This window comes from Rhinopithecus roxellana, chromosome 9 (assembly GCF_007565055.1).
Source record: "Rhinopithecus roxellana isolate Shanxi Qingling chromosome 9, ASM756505v1, whole genome shotgun sequence".
Taxonomy (NCBI): Eukaryota; Metazoa; Chordata; class Mammalia; order Primates; family Cercopithecidae; genus Rhinopithecus; species Rhinopithecus roxellana.
The window spans coordinates 39,195,030-39,213,944 of record NC_044557.1 but is presented as its reverse complement, the minus strand read 5'-3'; the positions used below and the strand labels follow the sequence as shown (position 1 = coordinate 39,213,944).

Here is an 18,915-nt window from a genome sequence, read left to right as displayed (position 1 = left end):
TACCAACCTAGCTAAAATCTATTTTATTGATCCTAGAAAGTAGCATGTTAAAACATGAATAATGACCTCTGTGCTTTGAACCACTCAGTACTCTGGTGTTTCTGCAATATTTGTGTATAATGTATTGAAAAGAAAAGCTGGAAGAGGCAGAGGGATGCTTCTAATTTAAGGAATCATAGTGAGTCTAATAGAATAATCTGAGATGAGTTGCACTTCATCGGCTTATTATCAAAAATGCACCTACTCCCCCAAAGTTCCATATGAATGTTCAACACTGAGAGAAATAGAAACATATTAGAGTGCATCTGAGTGTCAAGTTCCATAAGCTTTCTTATCCCTTTCCAATGTCCTACATTAGGCTAAAGTTTTGTTTTTTTTGAAAAGTGTACTTCATAAATAGAAAATGATGCTGATTAGTCTTAGATCATGCTTTCACCAGATTACTCTGGCATCCTCCAAATATCTTAACCAGAATCTGAGAGTAGTTAGATTAGATGATAATTCAAACTTATCTACTAAACACATTATTCTGAAAATGCTGACAAATATTTCCAGAATATTATATCTGATAATACTTCCAACTATAATATTCCTCCTAGACGATCACACATTATCAGTATTAACTTCAAAGTCTCTAAGGAAAATACTATAGAAATGCTTAACTAAAAGGAGCCATGTGTGACCACAGTTTCTCCAAGTGCTGGGGTCAGTTAATGCATTTGTCTGAGAGCCTGTGGTTTTCTTCCTGCATTCAAACCTTACCCTTCTATCCCTTCTCTCTCCACCCCCACTCCCTACCTTTGCAATAACTTTTCTGTATGACAAGTTGGTCCAGTGGCTATGGTCTCTCTGATATGTTTTTAGGCTCATATCTTTTCCTAATTATTTCTCACTTTCTGTATATTATTCCCAGAGAAAATTAAGCATCATTTTTCAACTGGGGAGATGTTTGGCTTAGAAGGTATAGTAAACACAACTATAATTAAAAGGATTTCCTCAGTTCACAGAATTTAATACCAGATTTTTCATAAAGTATCAATCTGTTAAAAAGTTACAGTTTTTCAGTTAATAGGATAGAAAAGTATTTGCATTATTTACGTAAGTCTAGAAACTTGAAAGGTGCTTAAAATTAAGTGATTTCCAAATCTTGATAAAGTTTGAAAAAGTTAACAAATGCAATGTTAAGCTTAATTTACCATATTATCAGATTAGAAATGCGAATCAGATGCATCCTAGCCACTCAGTAATTTCAATAATTAAGTTAAGCACTTAAGTCCTTCATTATACTTGAAGAGCATCAAGCTATTTGTCTTCCCAACAGTCATCCACGGGAAATATAGCTATCATATTTAACTAGCATTTCGAAAAGTTACTTTGAGTCCAAAACATGTATGAAGGTTTCCAACATCAATTTGTCTGACTGCATATCAAATATCACTTTTCCAGAAAGTATCTGCTTGAAAAAAAAAAAATGTTTCACAATCTGAAAGCTCACCATCTATGGCAATGCTCAGTCAGCTTTACAAAGCACTGGTCCCAGGAAATGTTGTGAAATTATCACACTTGCTCTTCTCAGGTGAAAACATGGTTGTTCGCCATAAATAAAAAGAAATGTGTGGTTCTATTCCACAAATCCTCCGAGTTGTTTCCACAGGGCATGCTTCGGCATAGTCAACAACTCATATCTTTTATCACAAAAACAGCCACAAGTAAAACTGAAAAAGAGCACTGGTACCACAGAGTGCAGTTCCATATCGATGTACTTTCTAGGAATTGTCCTCATTTCACTCATACCACCTATTTACTAAGTTATTTTAAAACTGAAAAAAGCTCTGAGATATTTGAATCTATAGATTCCATACAAGTAATTTTTACAGATGTAAAATATTGCTTCGAAATCTGCTAGTAACATATAAAAGTCAAAAGAATGTATTCCTGAGCATACTATTTCATTCTGCTCCTAAGTCCATGCAGTGACTGTTCAAGTGGTGGTTTCCCTCTGCCCAAGTTTAGCCTTGTATTCCAGTTTATAACTGAAGTGATCCCTGTGTAAAAACACTTGGTAGATCAGATGATAAGTAGCAAAGTAGCCAATGAAGATGCCAAATACAACTAAAGTTAACATGGTGCCCCACCCCTTTTCCAAAGGCTCGTATTTATATGAGAAATTACATATGGAGATATTGTAAGATAATCAGAAAGGGCACTCTAAAAGTAAATCTGGGCCCCATAAAGTTTACTGACTCATGCTCGGAGATATATATATACATATATATATATATATATGACAAGTCTTTTGCTTATTAGGATCTCTACTTTGAGCAAAGCACTTCTTCAGCAGTGATCATTAATATGTGGGTACTTTTGAGCAGCAGCAACTCCCATTTCACTAAAATTAGCAATTTTTTTTTCACCAGGGAACAAAAGAAACCATCCAAATGGCAACACACACCTCAAATTCAACATAAAAATAAAGGAATTTTAGAACATGTGACAGAAATCCTCTCCTACTCACTGAAACAATATCACTAAAAATTGCGAGGGAGGGTTGTGGCATGCGAAGAGCGAGAAGCCAGTGAGGCAGAGTGGGAAGACAGAAAGGATGAGGTGATCGAAACCACTTTGCTGTCCTTCCCTTGCTTCTCAATTCCCTCCCACCCTAGACTGAGATTGCAAATTTTAAAAATGCAAGCCCCAGTTCAAAAGAAACCCCCAAAACTGGAAGAGTGTGACTAGGGTTACTACCACAGCAACCCTGAAAGATTTCCGTGCAAAAGCAAAGCAGTGGGGATGTAGTAGCAGCAGCAAGCCTCCCTCTTCCCCCACCCATTACAGTACCTCCAGATTTGCCCGAGCTGCAAGATGTGGATGAGTGACTGCAGGAGCCAGATGCAGAAGGAGCAGGACGCAGACCTGTGCTTGCCACTGGCCCGGGTAGCCCCGCTGCTGTTGCTGCCGCTGTTGGCCGCAGCGATGTTGCTTTTGCTGGCGTTGGATGCTTGCCTTTGCGGCGTGGAAGGACGAGCCTCGCCTTCTCCGGCTGCAGACCCACCGCCGACCACCGTCTTGCAATCGGCTCCAGGTTGCGGACAGCTGGAGGCAGCAGCGGCTGTGGCGCTGTCCTCGGTGCTGAAATCGTGCACAAACCAGCGGAAGCTGAACACTTGCACCGACAGCGAGCCGAGCACCACGAAGAAGAGCGTGAGCCCGAACCACCAGCGCTGGCCGCGCAGGTAGTAGTCCACGGCGAGCCAGACGTCCGTACCCACGTCCGCGAAGTACACGGCCACGGCGGCCAGGATCCAGAGGCAGTCCCACAGTGAGTAGCGCCGCTGCTCCCTGCCCAGGCGCAGGCACAGCGCCGCCGAGCCCGCCCCGCCGCCGCCCGGGCCGGCGACGCCGCCGGAGCCGCCCGAGCCCCCGGAGCTGCCGCTCCCGGCGCAGCAGCAGCAGCAGCGCGAGCAGCCGCGGCCGTCCGGGCAGCAGCCGCCCCCTGCCGCCTCCTCGTCCTCGGCTCCCGACCCCGACGGCAAGCCCGGAGCCAATCCCTGCACCGAGCCCGAGTGGTCCGAGTTCTGCAGCGGGGTGAACGCCACGTCGCTGCTCTTCTTCATTTTCAGCCTCCCGTCTGATTTAGCGGCCATGATGCCTCCACACCGGAGGAGAGCACTCCTTTATCTGACACCTTTCCCCGCTGTCTCCTCCGCCCGCCACCTCCTCGCCTCGCCCCGGCTTCCCTCCCAGGCGGCGCGGCTCCCCCTCCTCCTGCTCCTGCGCCGGCTCGCCCGCCGCCCGCCGCCGCCCGCCGCCCGCCGGGCTGGGCGCTGGGCCGGGCTAGCGGCGCGCCTGGGGCCGGCAGGAGCGCCGCCTGGCTGCCTGCGCGGAGCCAAGCTGCTCGCGGCGCCCCGCGCGCGCCCCTGCCCGCCGCCCGCGCTCCTCACCGTCCCGGCTTCGCGGCTGCCGCCCGAGCCGCCGCGGCCGCCAGCAGCAGGAGCAGCAGCGGCCGCCGCGGCGCTCCTCGAACCTGCACATTCCTCTCCTCCCCTCGCGCGCGCTCCCTCCTCCCGCTTCCTCTCCTCCACCAGCTGACTCCGAGGAAGAGGATGACCTCATCCCTTCTCTTCCAGCTGCCGCCGCTCCCACCCTGGCGCGGGAGGGGCGAGGGAGGAGGAGGGCCCCAGAGGAGGGGCAAGGGACCTAGAGGACCGGCGGGCAGGGGTTGGGGGGACTGCCCTGGCGAGTCCCAAGGGCCGGGAGGAGCGGCCAAGGGGGCCTGAGGGTGGCAGTCGAAGGCCCCCACTCCTGGGATTTCGGAACGCTGGGTGGATTTGAGCGACACTGGGGGAGGGGGAGGAGCGCGCTGAGAGGAGGGGTCCTGCGTGCAGCCCTCGCGGAGGACCGCGGAGAGTGGGCACGGACGGGTGTGGCGGTAGCAAGGGCCAGGGAGGCGCAGGCCTCTTTGTATTCCGCTCGGAGCCGCCGGCACCGGGAGAAGGGATGGGAGCGCGGCTCTGGCCGACAATAGTGGGGAGAATGGGTGTAACTGAGGCGCCCGGGCTCAGAGGCCAGCAGCGGCAGTGGGCGTGTCCGGCCTTGCCGGGGAGAGCAGGGGAGAGAAAGGCGTGCGGAGCCTGGTGCCGCGCCAGCAGCTAAGGGCGGGCGCATCCGCGGGGAGCCCCGAAACAGCGCCCTCGGGGGAGGCAGCCGGCATTCCGAGGGCTCCGGGCTTCTCCGGCGGGCGGGGTTGCCCGAGCTCAGGCAGGTGCGGAGGCGCTGCGGCCCTCCGTGGCCCAGGCCCATGCCCGACGCCGGGGTCCCTCGCAAACTCTCGGCGGCTAGGAAGCTTGGAGCCGGGAGGAGCGGCAGCCCAGTGGCCACCGCACCGGCCCTCGAGGCGTCCTGAGGCAGGTGGGAAGCGCAGCACTCCCGGCGGCGGCGCGGGCCGCGGGGCGCGGCCGGTAGCTGCGGGAAACCGAGTGCCACCCTACCCCCGGCTCGAGGGCGGGGAGTGGCGGAGCCCGGAGCAGGCGCCACCTCCCTTACTCCCTACTCCAAAACTAGAAATACCTTCTCTTAAAGCTATAGGGATTGCAAACTAGCTCTGTGGTCCCACAACTCCAAAAATGACTCGAAAAATTAAATCTGTGATCGGAATGATTCAAGGAGAATATAAAATATGTTGCGGTTTTAAGAGATTTTTAAGACCTCAATAAAATATAGAATCTTCATTTTTTTAATAAGAAAACATAAGCTTTGATTTGTCTCACTTAACTTTTGCAAAAGTAAGAAATAGAGTGTAATTCTTAAATTATACTGTGACTCACATACTTTAAGAGCGGAGGTAAGTGAGGCAACACGAGTTACACTGCCGCTAAGAGCACCAGTTGGATCTTCTAAATCAGGAGGCAAACCATAACACCCCCAATCAGCCCCGCTTCTCGATGGTAGGCGCCAGGTGAGTTCCAACTAGTACACAGTGCCATTCTTAATGAGTAACATTATGAAATAGAAATGCACGGATTTCTCTGCACGTGGAAAAGCCGCCTCGCGCATTGTGTGCTACATATCACGGGCTGTGTCATCACCAACCTGGATAAAGTGGAATTTGCCCCACGCTCTGCATTCATTGCCTTTTGTTCTCAAAAGACTGGTGCCCAGGACCCTCCCTTGTTTGGCTTTGGCCTGACATTTTGGCAGGAGGGTGTTGAGTCATAGAGTCTCTACACGATTACATGGCATGTACAAATCCGGTATTTCTAGCAAAAGGCATAGCCAAGTGATGGCTGAGGGGCAACACAGTACCACTAAGATGCTTAGTATGCCAGGCAAGAGGGTGTATTTTTAAATCCAGCTTTAAAATTGGGTCTTCTTGGAGTAGAAGAATCCTTTTTTTGGAAAACACCCTGATTCTGTTTCTCCGGAGTCCAAATCTAAGATTCCAACTCCAGGGTGCTACCGCTGATTTTACTCTGTGCCAAACCATTAGGGAGAAGAATGATCTCTTAGGTAACTGGGTCCTAAGGGATGGAGGGTATTCTAGGTCAAACGCAGTGTCTTAAATTGCACCAGGCATGAAAAGGCCCTGCAGAGTATCTGAGGTGCTGAAGACCTGGGACTGACTAAAGGTTCCCCTAAAGCAGAATGTTTCTTATTCAACTGTATCCTCTGCACCTAGCACAGCACGTGCACAGACTATTTGCTTCTTACATATTAGTTGAGTGAATGCATGAATTTATAGAAAGAACATTCCATGACAGGAAGAATGCTGCATTCTGTGCTAACGAATGTTCCCATGGAAACATAGGAATTATGAAACTTTTTATGTTAGGTTCTAAAAAGAAATAACTAGTAACAGTTTCTTTATTAATACATTTATTCAAAAGTCTCTTTAAGGTTGCTGTCTGAACTATATCTGGAAAGTAATGGTGACGTGTAGTTAGTGGTAGGAGTTTACAAGCAGGAGGTCAGAGGATGAGCTTCACATCCAGGCTTTGCTAATTACTGGCCCCATGATCCTAGCAAATTAATACACAGGATTAATATGAGGATTAGATGAGATCGTGTATATTATGGGACTTTATATACAATACTGTTCTCAAGAGTCTCTAATCTCATAAGTCTAATAATCACATTTTAGGATATAGATTTTAATATTATCTGCTCTATCATAATCATTGCACCTGTCAAGGCAGGTGGACATAATGGTTGCGAGCTCAGAGTTTGGACTTATCGTTGTACATGTTATTTAACTTCCCTGTCCTTCATGCTCATCATTTGTAAAATAGAGACAATAATGATCTCTAGAATTCGGTCTTGTTGCCAGAAACAAATACTAATACTAATAACAAGGAGGTATGTGAACTGTTTGACGCTGTGTCCAGCACACTCCACACACAACATTCTGTTAATATCTTTCCTGTTTCTTCCAGCCCCCTCATGTCTTCTGGCTTCTAAATTTTTGTGTTTAGCTTGCCAACTCTACTTAAAACTAGAGTTCCTCAAAACACAGTCCTCGGACTACCTGCATCACAATCAGTTGTTGTTTCATACAGATTCCTGTCCTATCAGAAATGTGATCTCTCTATCAATGATTTTGTCTTCCATCCAATCTCAGATTTATTCTCGTTATATAACCCAGGGGTCCCCAGTTCCTGGGCCATAAACTGGTATGGGCCAGTGACCTGTTAGGAACTGGGCCACACAGCAGGAGGTGAGCTGCGGCAGACAGGGTGAACATTACCACCTGAGCTCTGCCTCCCGATCCACGGAGGCATTAGATTCTTATGGGAGGACAACCCCTGTTGTGAACTGCGCATAGAAGGGATCTAGGTTGGGTCCTTCTCATGAGAATCTAACAAATGCCTGATGATCTGAAGTGGAAGAGTTTCATCCCAAAACGATCCCCCCCACAACCCCAAAGGAAAAATTGTCTTCCACGAAACCGGTCCCTAGTTCCAAAAGGATTGGGGACAGCTGGTATAACCTAAACCTTAGCATTACTCAACAGCTTCATAATCTCCACTTTACATACCTTGCATTCTGATTAACCCCTCCTAACTGGTGAGCTCACTCTCTTGTACCCCTGGACCTGTTTTCTACCTCATTTTCATGTCCATTAACCCCTTCCTGCCCCCCTTTCTTCTTACACTGTGTAAATTCCATGCTCAATCATGATAGGCACCTCTCACACACTTCCTCATCTCTGTTGTCCCTCTTACTCGACAAAACACCAGCCCTGGTTAAACTCTGTTCTTCACCTACATCAGGTCTGATCCTGTGTAACTGGTTGTAGCTGGAGAAGGGGCATAGCCCTGCACTCTGCTTCTTTCTATCCTGGACCTTTACCCTTAAGTGGACCAAAAGGCTGCTCCACAGTCACACCTCATCTTCCCAGTCCATTTGCATTCCTGCTCTTTTAAATTATGCCTTTTTATATTTTCCTTTCTCAAGCTTTAAACACCTCCTTCCCCATTCTTACTCTCCACTGATGACTCTGCTTCCTATTTCACTGAGAAAGATGAAGTGACCAGAGCAGAACCCACACAAGCACTCAGCACCTTCTCTTCCCACCTGCCAGCATGTGTACCACCCACTCAGCCTCCTGCTCTACAAGGCCAACTCCCTTGCTGTTCACCAGCCCCCACCCCCTCGCTGCTCAAGAGTTTAATTCCACACTCATTGCCTCAATTATCAGTGTTCCCGCTCTGCTGGATTATCCCCATCAGTGTACAAACACACTCCTATGTATCCACTAGTTAAAAAACAAAGCAAAACAAAACTTTTGATTCTAGTTCCCTTTCTAGTCACCACTGCATTTCCCTGAAACCTTTTACAACAAAGCTCTCTAAAGTTGCCTAAACTTGCTTTCTTCAATTCCTGTTCTTGGTGATCCTCTCTTGAACACATTCAAGTGAAGCAACAATTGCTCCACTGGAACTGTTCTTACCAAGTCGCTGGCAGCCTATTGCCACCCTACTGAACATTTCAGTCTCACCTTCTTTGACCCCCTCAGTGGCATTTGACATGGTAGAACCTTCTCTTCTCAGTGAAATCTGCACTTCCCTTGGCTTTCACAATGTCACACACTCTGGGGTTTTCCCCTGTTTTAAAGCCTGCTTCTTTTACCTTTAAGCTGGCTCAATCTTCGTATCTTTCTCTAGGTGTATTAGTCCATTCTTACACTGCTATAAGGATATACCTGAGACTGGGTAACTTATAAAGGAAAGAGGTTTAATTGACTCACAGTTCTAGAGGGCTAGGGAGGCCTCAGGAAACTTACAATTGTGACAGAAGGAGAAGCAAACATGTCCTTCTTCACATGGTGGCAGCAAGAAGAAGTGGTGAGTTAAGCAGGGGAAAAGCCTTTTTTAAAACCATCAGATCTCATGGGAACTCACTCACTATCACAAAAACAGCATGGAAGTAACTGCCCCCATTATTCAGTTACCTCCCACCGGGTCCCTCCGATGACACATGGGGATTATGGGAACTACAATTCAAGATGAGATTTGGGTGGGGACACAGCGAAACCATATTACTACCTATTCTCACTCCCTTGATACTTTCATAAAATGTCATGTTTAAAATTACCCCTATATGCTGGTGACTCCTGTATTTATTACCCCAGGCTGGAAACCCCCTGAATCCCAGAATACTTGGATGCCTCTAGGCATCTCAAATTTAAAACACTCAGAACTGAACTCCAGATCTTCCCCTTCAAAATCTGCTGCTTCTTCCTCATTTTCTTTAATGACAGTTTTGTTCTTTAAGTTTCTCAAGCCAAAACAGGGTCATCATCCTTGACTGTGTCTTTCTCCCTTGTCTCACCTGCCAGAAAATACTTTTGGTTCTATCTTCAAATTACATTTTTGAAGCCAGGTGTGGTGGCTCACACCTATGATCCTAGAACTTTGGAAGGCCAAGGCAGGAGGATTGCCTGAGGCCAGGAGTTTAAGACTAGCCTAAGCAACATAGTGAGGCCCAGTCAGATGTTAGCAGTAATGCCTATTCTGGTGTGGCTTCTGTGTTGGCGTCTACTAGGATAAGTTCAGAGTTCAGTGGGAAGTGTGTAGGCTCTCTGCAGAATGGAGAAGTTATTCTGTTCCCCCATATTTGTCACCAGAAAATGAGGTGGAATCTTGGATGGGAAATCAGAATTATAAGGCCCTAGGTAGGCAGGTAACAGAGCAAGACCTCCTTGAAGGTGGCTTCCTTGAAGGTGGCCTAGGAATTAGATATCTGAATGAAGGGAGGAGGGTACCCCACTCACAATAAAGATAGCTACAGGAGGATATGAAGTAAAGGTGTGAAGAAAATGAAACAAGACTTATGGCTACTTGGAGAAAAACATTCCAGGAATACAGAACAGCACATGCAACCATCCTGGGACAATAGCTTTCCTGGTATGTTTGAGAACTAGCAAGGAGAACAGTGTAGCCGGAGTGGAGGAAAAGAGTAACTGAGCAGTTGGAAATAGGGTTAGAGAAAAACCGGTTGTCTGGGGGTCAGATTATGTAGGACCTTGTATGCCAATACAAAAACTCTCCTTTTCATGTGTGCGAGATGACAAGATGTTGGACAACTATAAGCCAGGGCTGGCTTCTTGGGTGTGCAACCAGTGTGGGTACACAGGGCTCCATGCTCAGAATGTCCTCATGCTTCAGTGCTGTCATGTCACCAGCATTTTATCTTTGAATTTGTGTTTTGTAAGTGAAGTGCAATGGGATGACAGAGCACGTGCCAGGGACCTGGCGCCTCAGCTCACATATGCTCCTGGCTCCCTGGCTTCCTAGGATGGACTCCAGATGCTTACTACCTCCTGGGTAGCCTGCCTGGCTATTCCCTCTGTGCTATTGCCCACCATCCCAATGGGGGCTTGGGCATAGAAGTGTGGAGTGTCAGAGTTAAGCATGTGCCCCATGACATTTCAGAATGAGAAGGGGTGACTCTCTCCTCCCTGGCCTGGCAGCACCAGGTGCATTCAACCAAAGACTAAGTAGGGGCCTGTCACCCACGTGGGATCCAGGTGCTGATCATGTCCAGGTGAAGACCACACTCTCTTAGGAATTGCTTAACCACTGTGGTTTGGGGTGGAGGTCAATGGGAAGGGGGATTTATTCCCCTGTCCCTGGCTGGGCTCCTGCATTTTAGTTTGCACTGGGCCCCACAAGTTATGTGGCCAGCCTGAGGAGCATTCAGTGAGTAGTTGGATAGTGTGATCTGGCATGTTTTTAAAAAGGATCACTGACTGCTCTGTTGAGGGTAGGAAAGCAAGGGTGAAAACAGAAAGACCAGTAGGGAGACAAGAATCTAGCTGAGAGAATCGTGTGTCAAATCAGGGGGATCAGGGAGGATGGTATGAAATAGACAAAAATCTTTATTTATTTTTAAGACGGAGTCTCAGCTATCATTCAAGCTAGAGGGCAGTGGCATGATCGTAGCTCTCTGCAGCCTCAACCTCCTGGGCTCATGCGATTCTCCCACCTCAGCTTCCTGAGTAGCTGGTACTACAAGTGTGTACTACCACACCCAGCTATTTTTGCTTTTTATTTTTTTGTAGAGATGAGGTCTCATTATGTTGCCCAGCCTGCAAAATCTGTTTTTGTAACTAACTCCTATTCATTCTCCAGATTTCCATTTAAATAAAGGGAATAATACATAGCTCTGTAAGGTAATGTAAAACTATGAAATTAAAAGCTTACAACCAAGAGGAAATAAAATTATGTTATGCCCTGCGTTTTTCAAATACAATTGCCTTACTAAAGCCTCATTACATGTTTGTGAAAAAAAACAAAACAAAACTCAGACAGATCTACTACTACTATTTAAAAAAGGAGAGAGAGGGAGAGAGTCAAACAAGACTTTGAGAGTTTGAACGACTGCCCAATACCACAATTCCTATGGGATAAGTTAAGAGGATGTAATGTTTTTCTCCCAAAACTACAGAGACTCTTGAAGCCTTTAAAATAAAAGAGTGGCATGCCTGGTTTTGTGTTTTGAAATGTGCATTCTGGTAGCAGAGTGGAGAATTAAAGAGCGACTTTGTATAAAACCTTTCTGATTTGTGGTAGTCCACTAATCTCTTATGCACACTCCATGCCCAGAGCCTAACACAGTGTCTGGCATATTAACAGACATTTAATAAATATTACAGAAAAAGCTTTCCCAGACAAATACTCTGCAGCTCTTCTGAGGACCATTAGAACTTAATTGTTGCTTTTGAAATGCTAAAGCTTGAACAGCATAGACTGCTGAAATGCTCCTCAAAAAATCAGTGAAAATGACTGTTCAGAAAAAGTGAGAGCAATGTAAAAAGACTAAAGTTGAAAAGTTAGTTGAAGAAGGAGCAGGTTAGTGCTGAGAGATACAAGTACCAACAATGGTCATTAGAGGAATTGAGGGGGTTGTGTTGTCCCAAAATTTTGATTTCCATATTGGCACAGCAATATCAATGAAGTAAAGGAAAAAAACCACAAAGAATATACGTTAGGGTCCAAAATGAAGTATCTCAAATGCTGGGAACACAGGTTTAGATTTGATGTCAGTTGAAAGATTGACATCATTTTCCCATAGAAACAAATGATAAATGGTGATTAAATCCCCAAGAGAGCCAATAAAACCTGTTTAACCCTGACAGCGCTGAAATGTCAATTTGCAATAGAAAAGCAGAAAACATATCATTTCCAAACTGACACTTATTATTAAAAAAATAAGATTTATCAAGATAGTTTTATTTCTGTTAGATGCTGGTACTTGAGAGAAAAGTAAGATAATTGAAAAGTAAATGAGCCCTTCAGAAGAAGAAGCTTAATTCTTCCCATCAAGCCCCTCTGACTGTGGCCTGCACTTAGAAACTTGCTGCCAAAGAATAAAGTGTGGGAAGAGGGGGAATAACTTTCTGTGGAGAATACTGCAAGCATTCCCTTGGCGGGGTGATCCAGATCAACATCAACAGGAATGGCTGCTGTCAACATGGAATGAGGAGACTTCATTTCTGTGGTCTTCTTCCCCAAAACTTAGGACCCCAGTCTAAACATAAGGAAAACAAAAGAGAAACATAAATTGAGAGACATCCTGCAAAACACCTGACCAGTACTTCTTCAAGCTGTCGAGGTCACCAAACACAAGGAAAGTCTGAGAAACCGTCACTGCCAAGAGGAGCCTAAGATGTGATGACTGAATGTCGTGTGGTGTCCTGGATGGGATCCTAGAGCTGACATTAGTGAATGAACCAGTGCGATCTGAATGAAGCCTTTGAGGTAGTTAAAAGTAACATACCAATGTGGATTTCTAAGTTGTGACAAATGTGCCATACTAATGTAAGATGTCATGAATGGGAAAACTGAGTGAGAGGTATATGGGGACTCAGTACCATCTTTGTTAGTTTTCTGTAAATCTAAAACTACTCTAAAATTCATCATTTTTAAAAATTGGAAAAACTGGTACTTGGAAATGATTAATAAAATCAATAAAGTTAAAAGCAAGAGAAAGAGAAAACAAAAATTATCAGTATCAAGTGTGAAAGAGAGGCTGTCACTTCAAATTCCATTAGAATTCAAAAGGTAATATGTCATAGAACGACCATAAGACTCAGCAATTGCAGCCTCGGGCATTTATCTTGAAGAAATGAAAATTTATGTTTTCATGAAAAGGACTGTTCATGGCAGCTTTATTCATAATTATATTAAAAAAAAAAAAACAAACAAACCTGGATGTTGTGCACATGTACCCTAGAACTTAAAGTATAATTAAAAAAAAAAAAAAAAAAAAAACAGAGCAATTCAGACATCTTTCAATGGGTGAATGGTTAAGCAAACTGCGGTACATTCACACTGTGAAATACTACTCAGTAGTTCAAAGTTACATACTGTGAGTCTGGCGCAGTTGTTTACACCTGTAATCCCAACACTTCAGGAGGCAGAGGCGGGCAGATCACGAGGTCGGGAGACTGAGACCATTCTGGCCAACAGGGTGAAACCCCGTCTCCACTAAAAATATAAAAATTAGCTGGGCATGGTGGTGTGTGCCTGTAATCCCAGTTACTCGGGGGGCTGAGGAAGGAGAATCTCTTGAACCAGGTAGTCGGAGGTTGCTGTGAGCCGAGATTGTGCCACTGCACTCCAGCCTAGTGACAGAACAAGACTCTGTCTTAAAAAAAAAAAAAAAAAAAAAAAAAAAAAAAGTTACATACTGTGGTATGCCCCTTATAGAATATTCTTCAAGTGATGAAAATACAGAAATGAAGAAGAAATTAGTGCTTGCCAGGGGTTAAGGATGGAGGAGATGGCTACAAAAAGATCCTGTCATGGTGAGAATGTTCTGCCTCTGGACTGGTGGGGAAAACACAAGCCTACACATGTGATAAGTTGCGTAGAGCTGAAGATACACACGTGTACAATAGGAAGATATTATAAGCAACTTTACACCAATAAATTCATCAACTTTTAGGAAAAAACACCTAGGAGGGTTTTGCAGATATATTGAAGGAGACCTTCCCACTTCTTTTCAAAAGATTTCAGTAATACATTTATTTGAGCCCATATGTCAAAAATATTGCTATGTTAAGGATATAATCCACATAAAAATTACTGAGATATTTTACTTTTTATTAACCAAGTTATTGTAATCTGACGTGTATGTGACTTTTACAGCACCTCTCAATCCATGCCATGCATTTCAAATGCTCAGTAGCCACGTGTGGCTGGTGGCTACCGTAATGGACAGCACGATATTGCCCAAATTAATTTTTAAAAAGTGTGGTGCTTGCTCTCTATAATGGTGAAATGCATATTATTTAATTTTGAAAATTTACAGTTATAGGCCAATGGGATTGCTTTTTCCCATTTCAATTGTGGTTTGCAGGTAAGAGTTACAAGCATCTGTTTCTAGTCTTCTGAGTTCCAAATCAATTGAGAACCAGACACAAGTTTCACACAGCTGTAGGTCAAAATATCAGCTTCAATATGTTTTAGGGCGCATTGGGTAGTGCGGCTTCCATCCATCTGCACTAAACTTCCTAATATTGGTCCCTGGCTCTGGCTTTGGGCGACTTGTCTGCATGGGGATGTGCAGAGAAGACTGAACTCTTACCCAAGGGTGTTTCCCTTAGATAAGGGGCTGGGGGAGACAGAACCAGGAAGAGTCTTTTTCCATTGTCACTAATCAGAAAAACAAATTTTCCTCTCTCTCTGGAAGGAGGAAATTTGAAAAAAGTCTTTCTGATATTCATTCACCTGGGGGACAGAGTGGACACCCTCCTGTTCTCAGGGGCATTAGAAGCTGATGGTTCAGGTTCTTTCTTCTGATTTTACTTCAAAATTTATAGTTTCCCTTTTTGTTGATGCAGATATGTCACTAGTATTTTTAACATTAGGGTTTTGGGGATATAAAGGGCTAAGAAATAAAATGCACATGAGACAGGGAGAGAGAATAAGAAAAGAATGAGGAAAGATTGCTGTTGAGGGATCAGTGAGAATTTGGAAGAGGGCTAGAAGGAGGAATGGAAAGAACACAATGTGTTTTAATAAAGAGATGAACTTGCAGAAATGACCAAATGAGGCAAATAGAGGGAGTGGGCATGGCATGGCACAGCCAGCCCAGGACTAGATAGCATGGAACCACAGACACAGGCATCACCTCCTGCTCCTGGGTGCTCCTCTGCCAGATGCAGGAATGGCACAGGGCAGGGCTTTTCTGCACACTGGATTCCATTATTCCAGGTGTTCACATATGCCTGGGAGAGCAGAATAAAGGATGTATTGGGAGAAGACACTGGATCAGGAATATACTCACTCACAGGTGGCCAGGTGACTGACCCCCCAGCTCAGGTTTGCTGGCAGTGGAGAGTGACTGAGGATGGGCAGCCTGGTGGGAAGGGCATGCGGTGTGCACCATGCACCTTCTTTGGACAGGGACCACCCTACGAGCCACCTTTAGAGATACTTTTTGTCCATTGTAGTGGCTTAAAGAGTGTCTCCCCAAATTCATGTCCACTTGGAAGCTTAAAATGTGACCTTATTTAGGCCAGGCACAGTGAGTGACTCACGCCTGTAATCTCAGCGCTTTGGGAGGCCAAGGCAGGTGGATCATCTGAAGTCAGGAGTTCGAGACCTGCCTGGCCAACATGGTGAAACCCTGTCTCTACTAAAACTACAAAAATTAGTCAGATGTGGTGGTGCATGCCTGTAATCCCAGCTACTCAGGAGGCTGAGGCAGGAAAATCACTTAAACCCGAGAGGCGGAGGTTGCCGTGAGCCGTGATCGCACCACTGCACTCCAGCCTGGGCAACGGAGCGAGACTCCACCTCAAAAAACAACAACAACAACAACAAAAAGTAACCTTATTTGGAAACAGAGCCTTTGCAGATATAATTAAGGAAAAGATGGAGATAAAATCTTCCTGGAATAGGGTAGAACCTAAATCTAATGACAGTGTCTTTATAAGAGACAGAAAAAGGCACACAGATAGACAGGGAAGGAGATGGTATGAAACAGAGGCAGCGGTAGAAGGGATGTCACCACAAGCCAAGGAATGCCAGGAACTTCCAGAAACTGGAAGAGGCAAGGAAGGTTCTTCCCCCACACTTGGCATCAAGGAGTTCTACAAAGTGTAAAGGTAAAGGCATAATGGTTTACAACAAAGGGATCCAGGTCATCATCTGCCAGTTCTATTTAATAAAGAAGGAGATATAGAAAGATGAAAGGCTAAATTGTGCCTAGTGATAAGGAACAGAGGGAATAATCGAAGATTTATTGGCTTCATGTCACATCAGAAATCCCAATTGCCACCAATTCTGGTCTAGTTCCCTCTGTGCTAGTCCCTTCTTTGATACTTGCTAGCTGCCTAACATGTGACATGTCCTCCAAGCCTGTGGGTCTCACTCTGTGTGAATGAACATATAGAGGACGTCTTGGTGTTTTGTGGACCCCACTATTTATATTCATGCAGCGCCTACTCCAGGGGGATTCTCTGGAAAACCAGAGAAGACGCAGTAGCTCTGCCTCTTAAGGTCTATTATTCCTAGAGCCTAGCATCTCTCTTAGTTAGCAAACTGATCATCACACATGTAGCACAGATCTCAAGTACCAAGAGTGTGGCCAAAAGTTTTCAAATTAATTACTTCATTAATGCAACAAACATGGAGGGCACACTTTCTAAGTGTAGGCAACTGCAGGGAGTGAGCATAGTGATGCCTTAAATGACCCTGGACTTTAAGATCCAGTCAATCACGATTTCATTCTGGACTGGAATTCTGGATTTTTACCCTTGGGAATGTTGCTTCTTTGAGCAATATTCTCTGAGTCTCAATGTCTTTGCTTGAAAATACATTGAAAATATTACATCTTTGTTGTGTGATGGCTGTAAAACTGCTGTAAAAATTAGACAATATTGGAAATTCTAGGTGGTAATTTTGTATATGTATATATAAATAAAATATACAGAAATATTTATAGGTAGTAAAACTGGCACCTGATGGGTGATTATAAAAAGTGGAGAAGATTTCCGGGTACAGTGGCTCAAGCCTGTAATCTCAGCACTTTGGGAGGCTGAGGCAGGTAGATCACCCAAGGTCAGGAGTTCCAGACCAGCCTGGCCAACATGGTGAAACTCCATCTCTACTAAAAATACAAAAAAAGTCTCTGGGCATGGTGGTGGGCACCTGTAATTCCAGCTATTCAGGAGGCTGAGGCAGGAGAATCTCTTGAACCTGGAAGGTGGAGGTTGCAGTGAGCTGAGATGGCGCCACTGCACTCCAGCCTGGGTTACAGAGCCAGACTCGGTCTCAAATTTAAAAAAAAAAAAAAAAAATGTGGAGAAGATGTAGATCACTCTTTCAAAAAGCTTTTGCTCTACCTTGGCAAATAAACATGCATACCAATAATATAACACGAAAAGTATATTAGCAATACATATAACATAGAATAAGAATTTGAGTAGTGTATAATTAGCTCTGGAAACAGGGATGGCTTTGCAGAGGAGATGATGTGTGATGAGGGCTCCTAAAGAATTAGCAGGAATTCAGCAGGGAAGCAGAGTAGACACATGTGCATGAAACCATGCATGGCACATTTAGTGAATTATGTGTAATTAATTTCACAAGAAGATAAGTACATGGAGACAAGAGAATTTCCAAAACCATCCACCTAAAGGGATATATATTCAAGGTGTAAAAAGATGACAAGGGAGAAATGGGCCCATCAAAATCTGAATTGCTGTAACATCAATGTTTCTGGTATTGATGTGAGCAAATTCTGTCCCACAGCACTTGATCCTCACTACCCTTAATCTGCTCCTAGATTGGCTTCCAGGGCTTTGTTCATTCGAAGGTAGTGGAGAGAGCAGCTCCAGAGGGTCCAGAGACCCCATGCTCACCTCCTCTCTCCTACTCCTGAATCACCTTCCCAGCAGGAGCTCCCTTTGAAGTCTGGAGAGAACTGGGCCCTGCTCCAGCTGCTGCTGAGCTCCTTTTTCCTAATTAAGTTCCGAAGTTCCTTGAGAAAGTGCATTATAACAAACGGAGGTGATTCATGCATGCCTTGAAAATATGAAGGTGCAGAAAGCAGTGGAAATGGAAACTCCCTATCGTTTGTCTAATAAAACTGGAAGATATTGAAAAACCCAGTGGCTTTACAGTTCAACTTTTCTTCTTCACAAATTAGATGTAGATTGAAATTGGTTTTAATTATTCTGATAAAATGATAAAACATAAAAATAAAAATGTACAATGCTGGAATAATTTTCTTTTCTGTCATACTCAAGCTTATACTTTACTTTTAAAAAAAAATCCTCAAACCTAACCAAAACAAACAAAAACACTCAACACCCAGACAGAATTATAACAGGTAGTTAATGTTTTAATGTTCCTGCTGCTTCCCAAAGGCTCTAGTGTGTGTTACCAATAAATTGTAGTAATTTAATAAACCACTTGTCAGGATGGATAAAATATTTGATAATCTTTTACATAAACAATCTCAGGAGAATTTGATTTCAGTTGAATTAAATTGAATCATGACAAATTGTTTAAGGTGATAATAAACAGACATTATTTAGTAAAACATCCACCAAAATGCAATGATATTATTTGAGATGCTGGAAAACTCTTAAGGAAATGTGTAAATACATTAGAAATGTACAGAGGATTAATGGAAATAATTAAGTTAAATAGCCTGGAAAGCCTACCAAATACTTTTTCTGCTCAAATGCAATTTTTATTTTCTAAATTTCCAAAGGTTAGGTGTAACTATCTGCTTCACATGGGAACAAGTGCAAGGAGAAATATGGTCTTGATGAAATAACTCTCAGAAGGCAGATTCAAATGAGAAATTTGGTTTGCTCAAGCATGCTGTGGATACATAGTGAATATTGTGTGGACTGCCCACCCAGTACAGCCTCCCCAAGAATTCCAACGTCCGGCG

General features: G+C 44.4%; 1 protein-coding gene across 1 annotated transcript in view; it reads right to left on the bottom strand.

Annotated features, from left to right (window-relative positions):
* Positions 1 to 3,689, bottom strand: part of XKR4 (XK related 4) — a 421,681-nt gene extending 417,992 nt beyond the window's left edge. Inside the window, exon 1 of the mRNA XM_030938188.1 lies at positions 2,839 to 3,689. Within this exon, the coding sequence (XP_030794048.1) occupies positions 2,839 to 3,644 (806 nt within the window). The 5' untranslated portion in view covers positions 3,645 to 3,689. The remainder of the gene's footprint in view (positions 1 to 2,838) is intronic.
* Between the last annotated feature and the right edge of the window lie 15,226 nt (positions 3,690 to 18,915).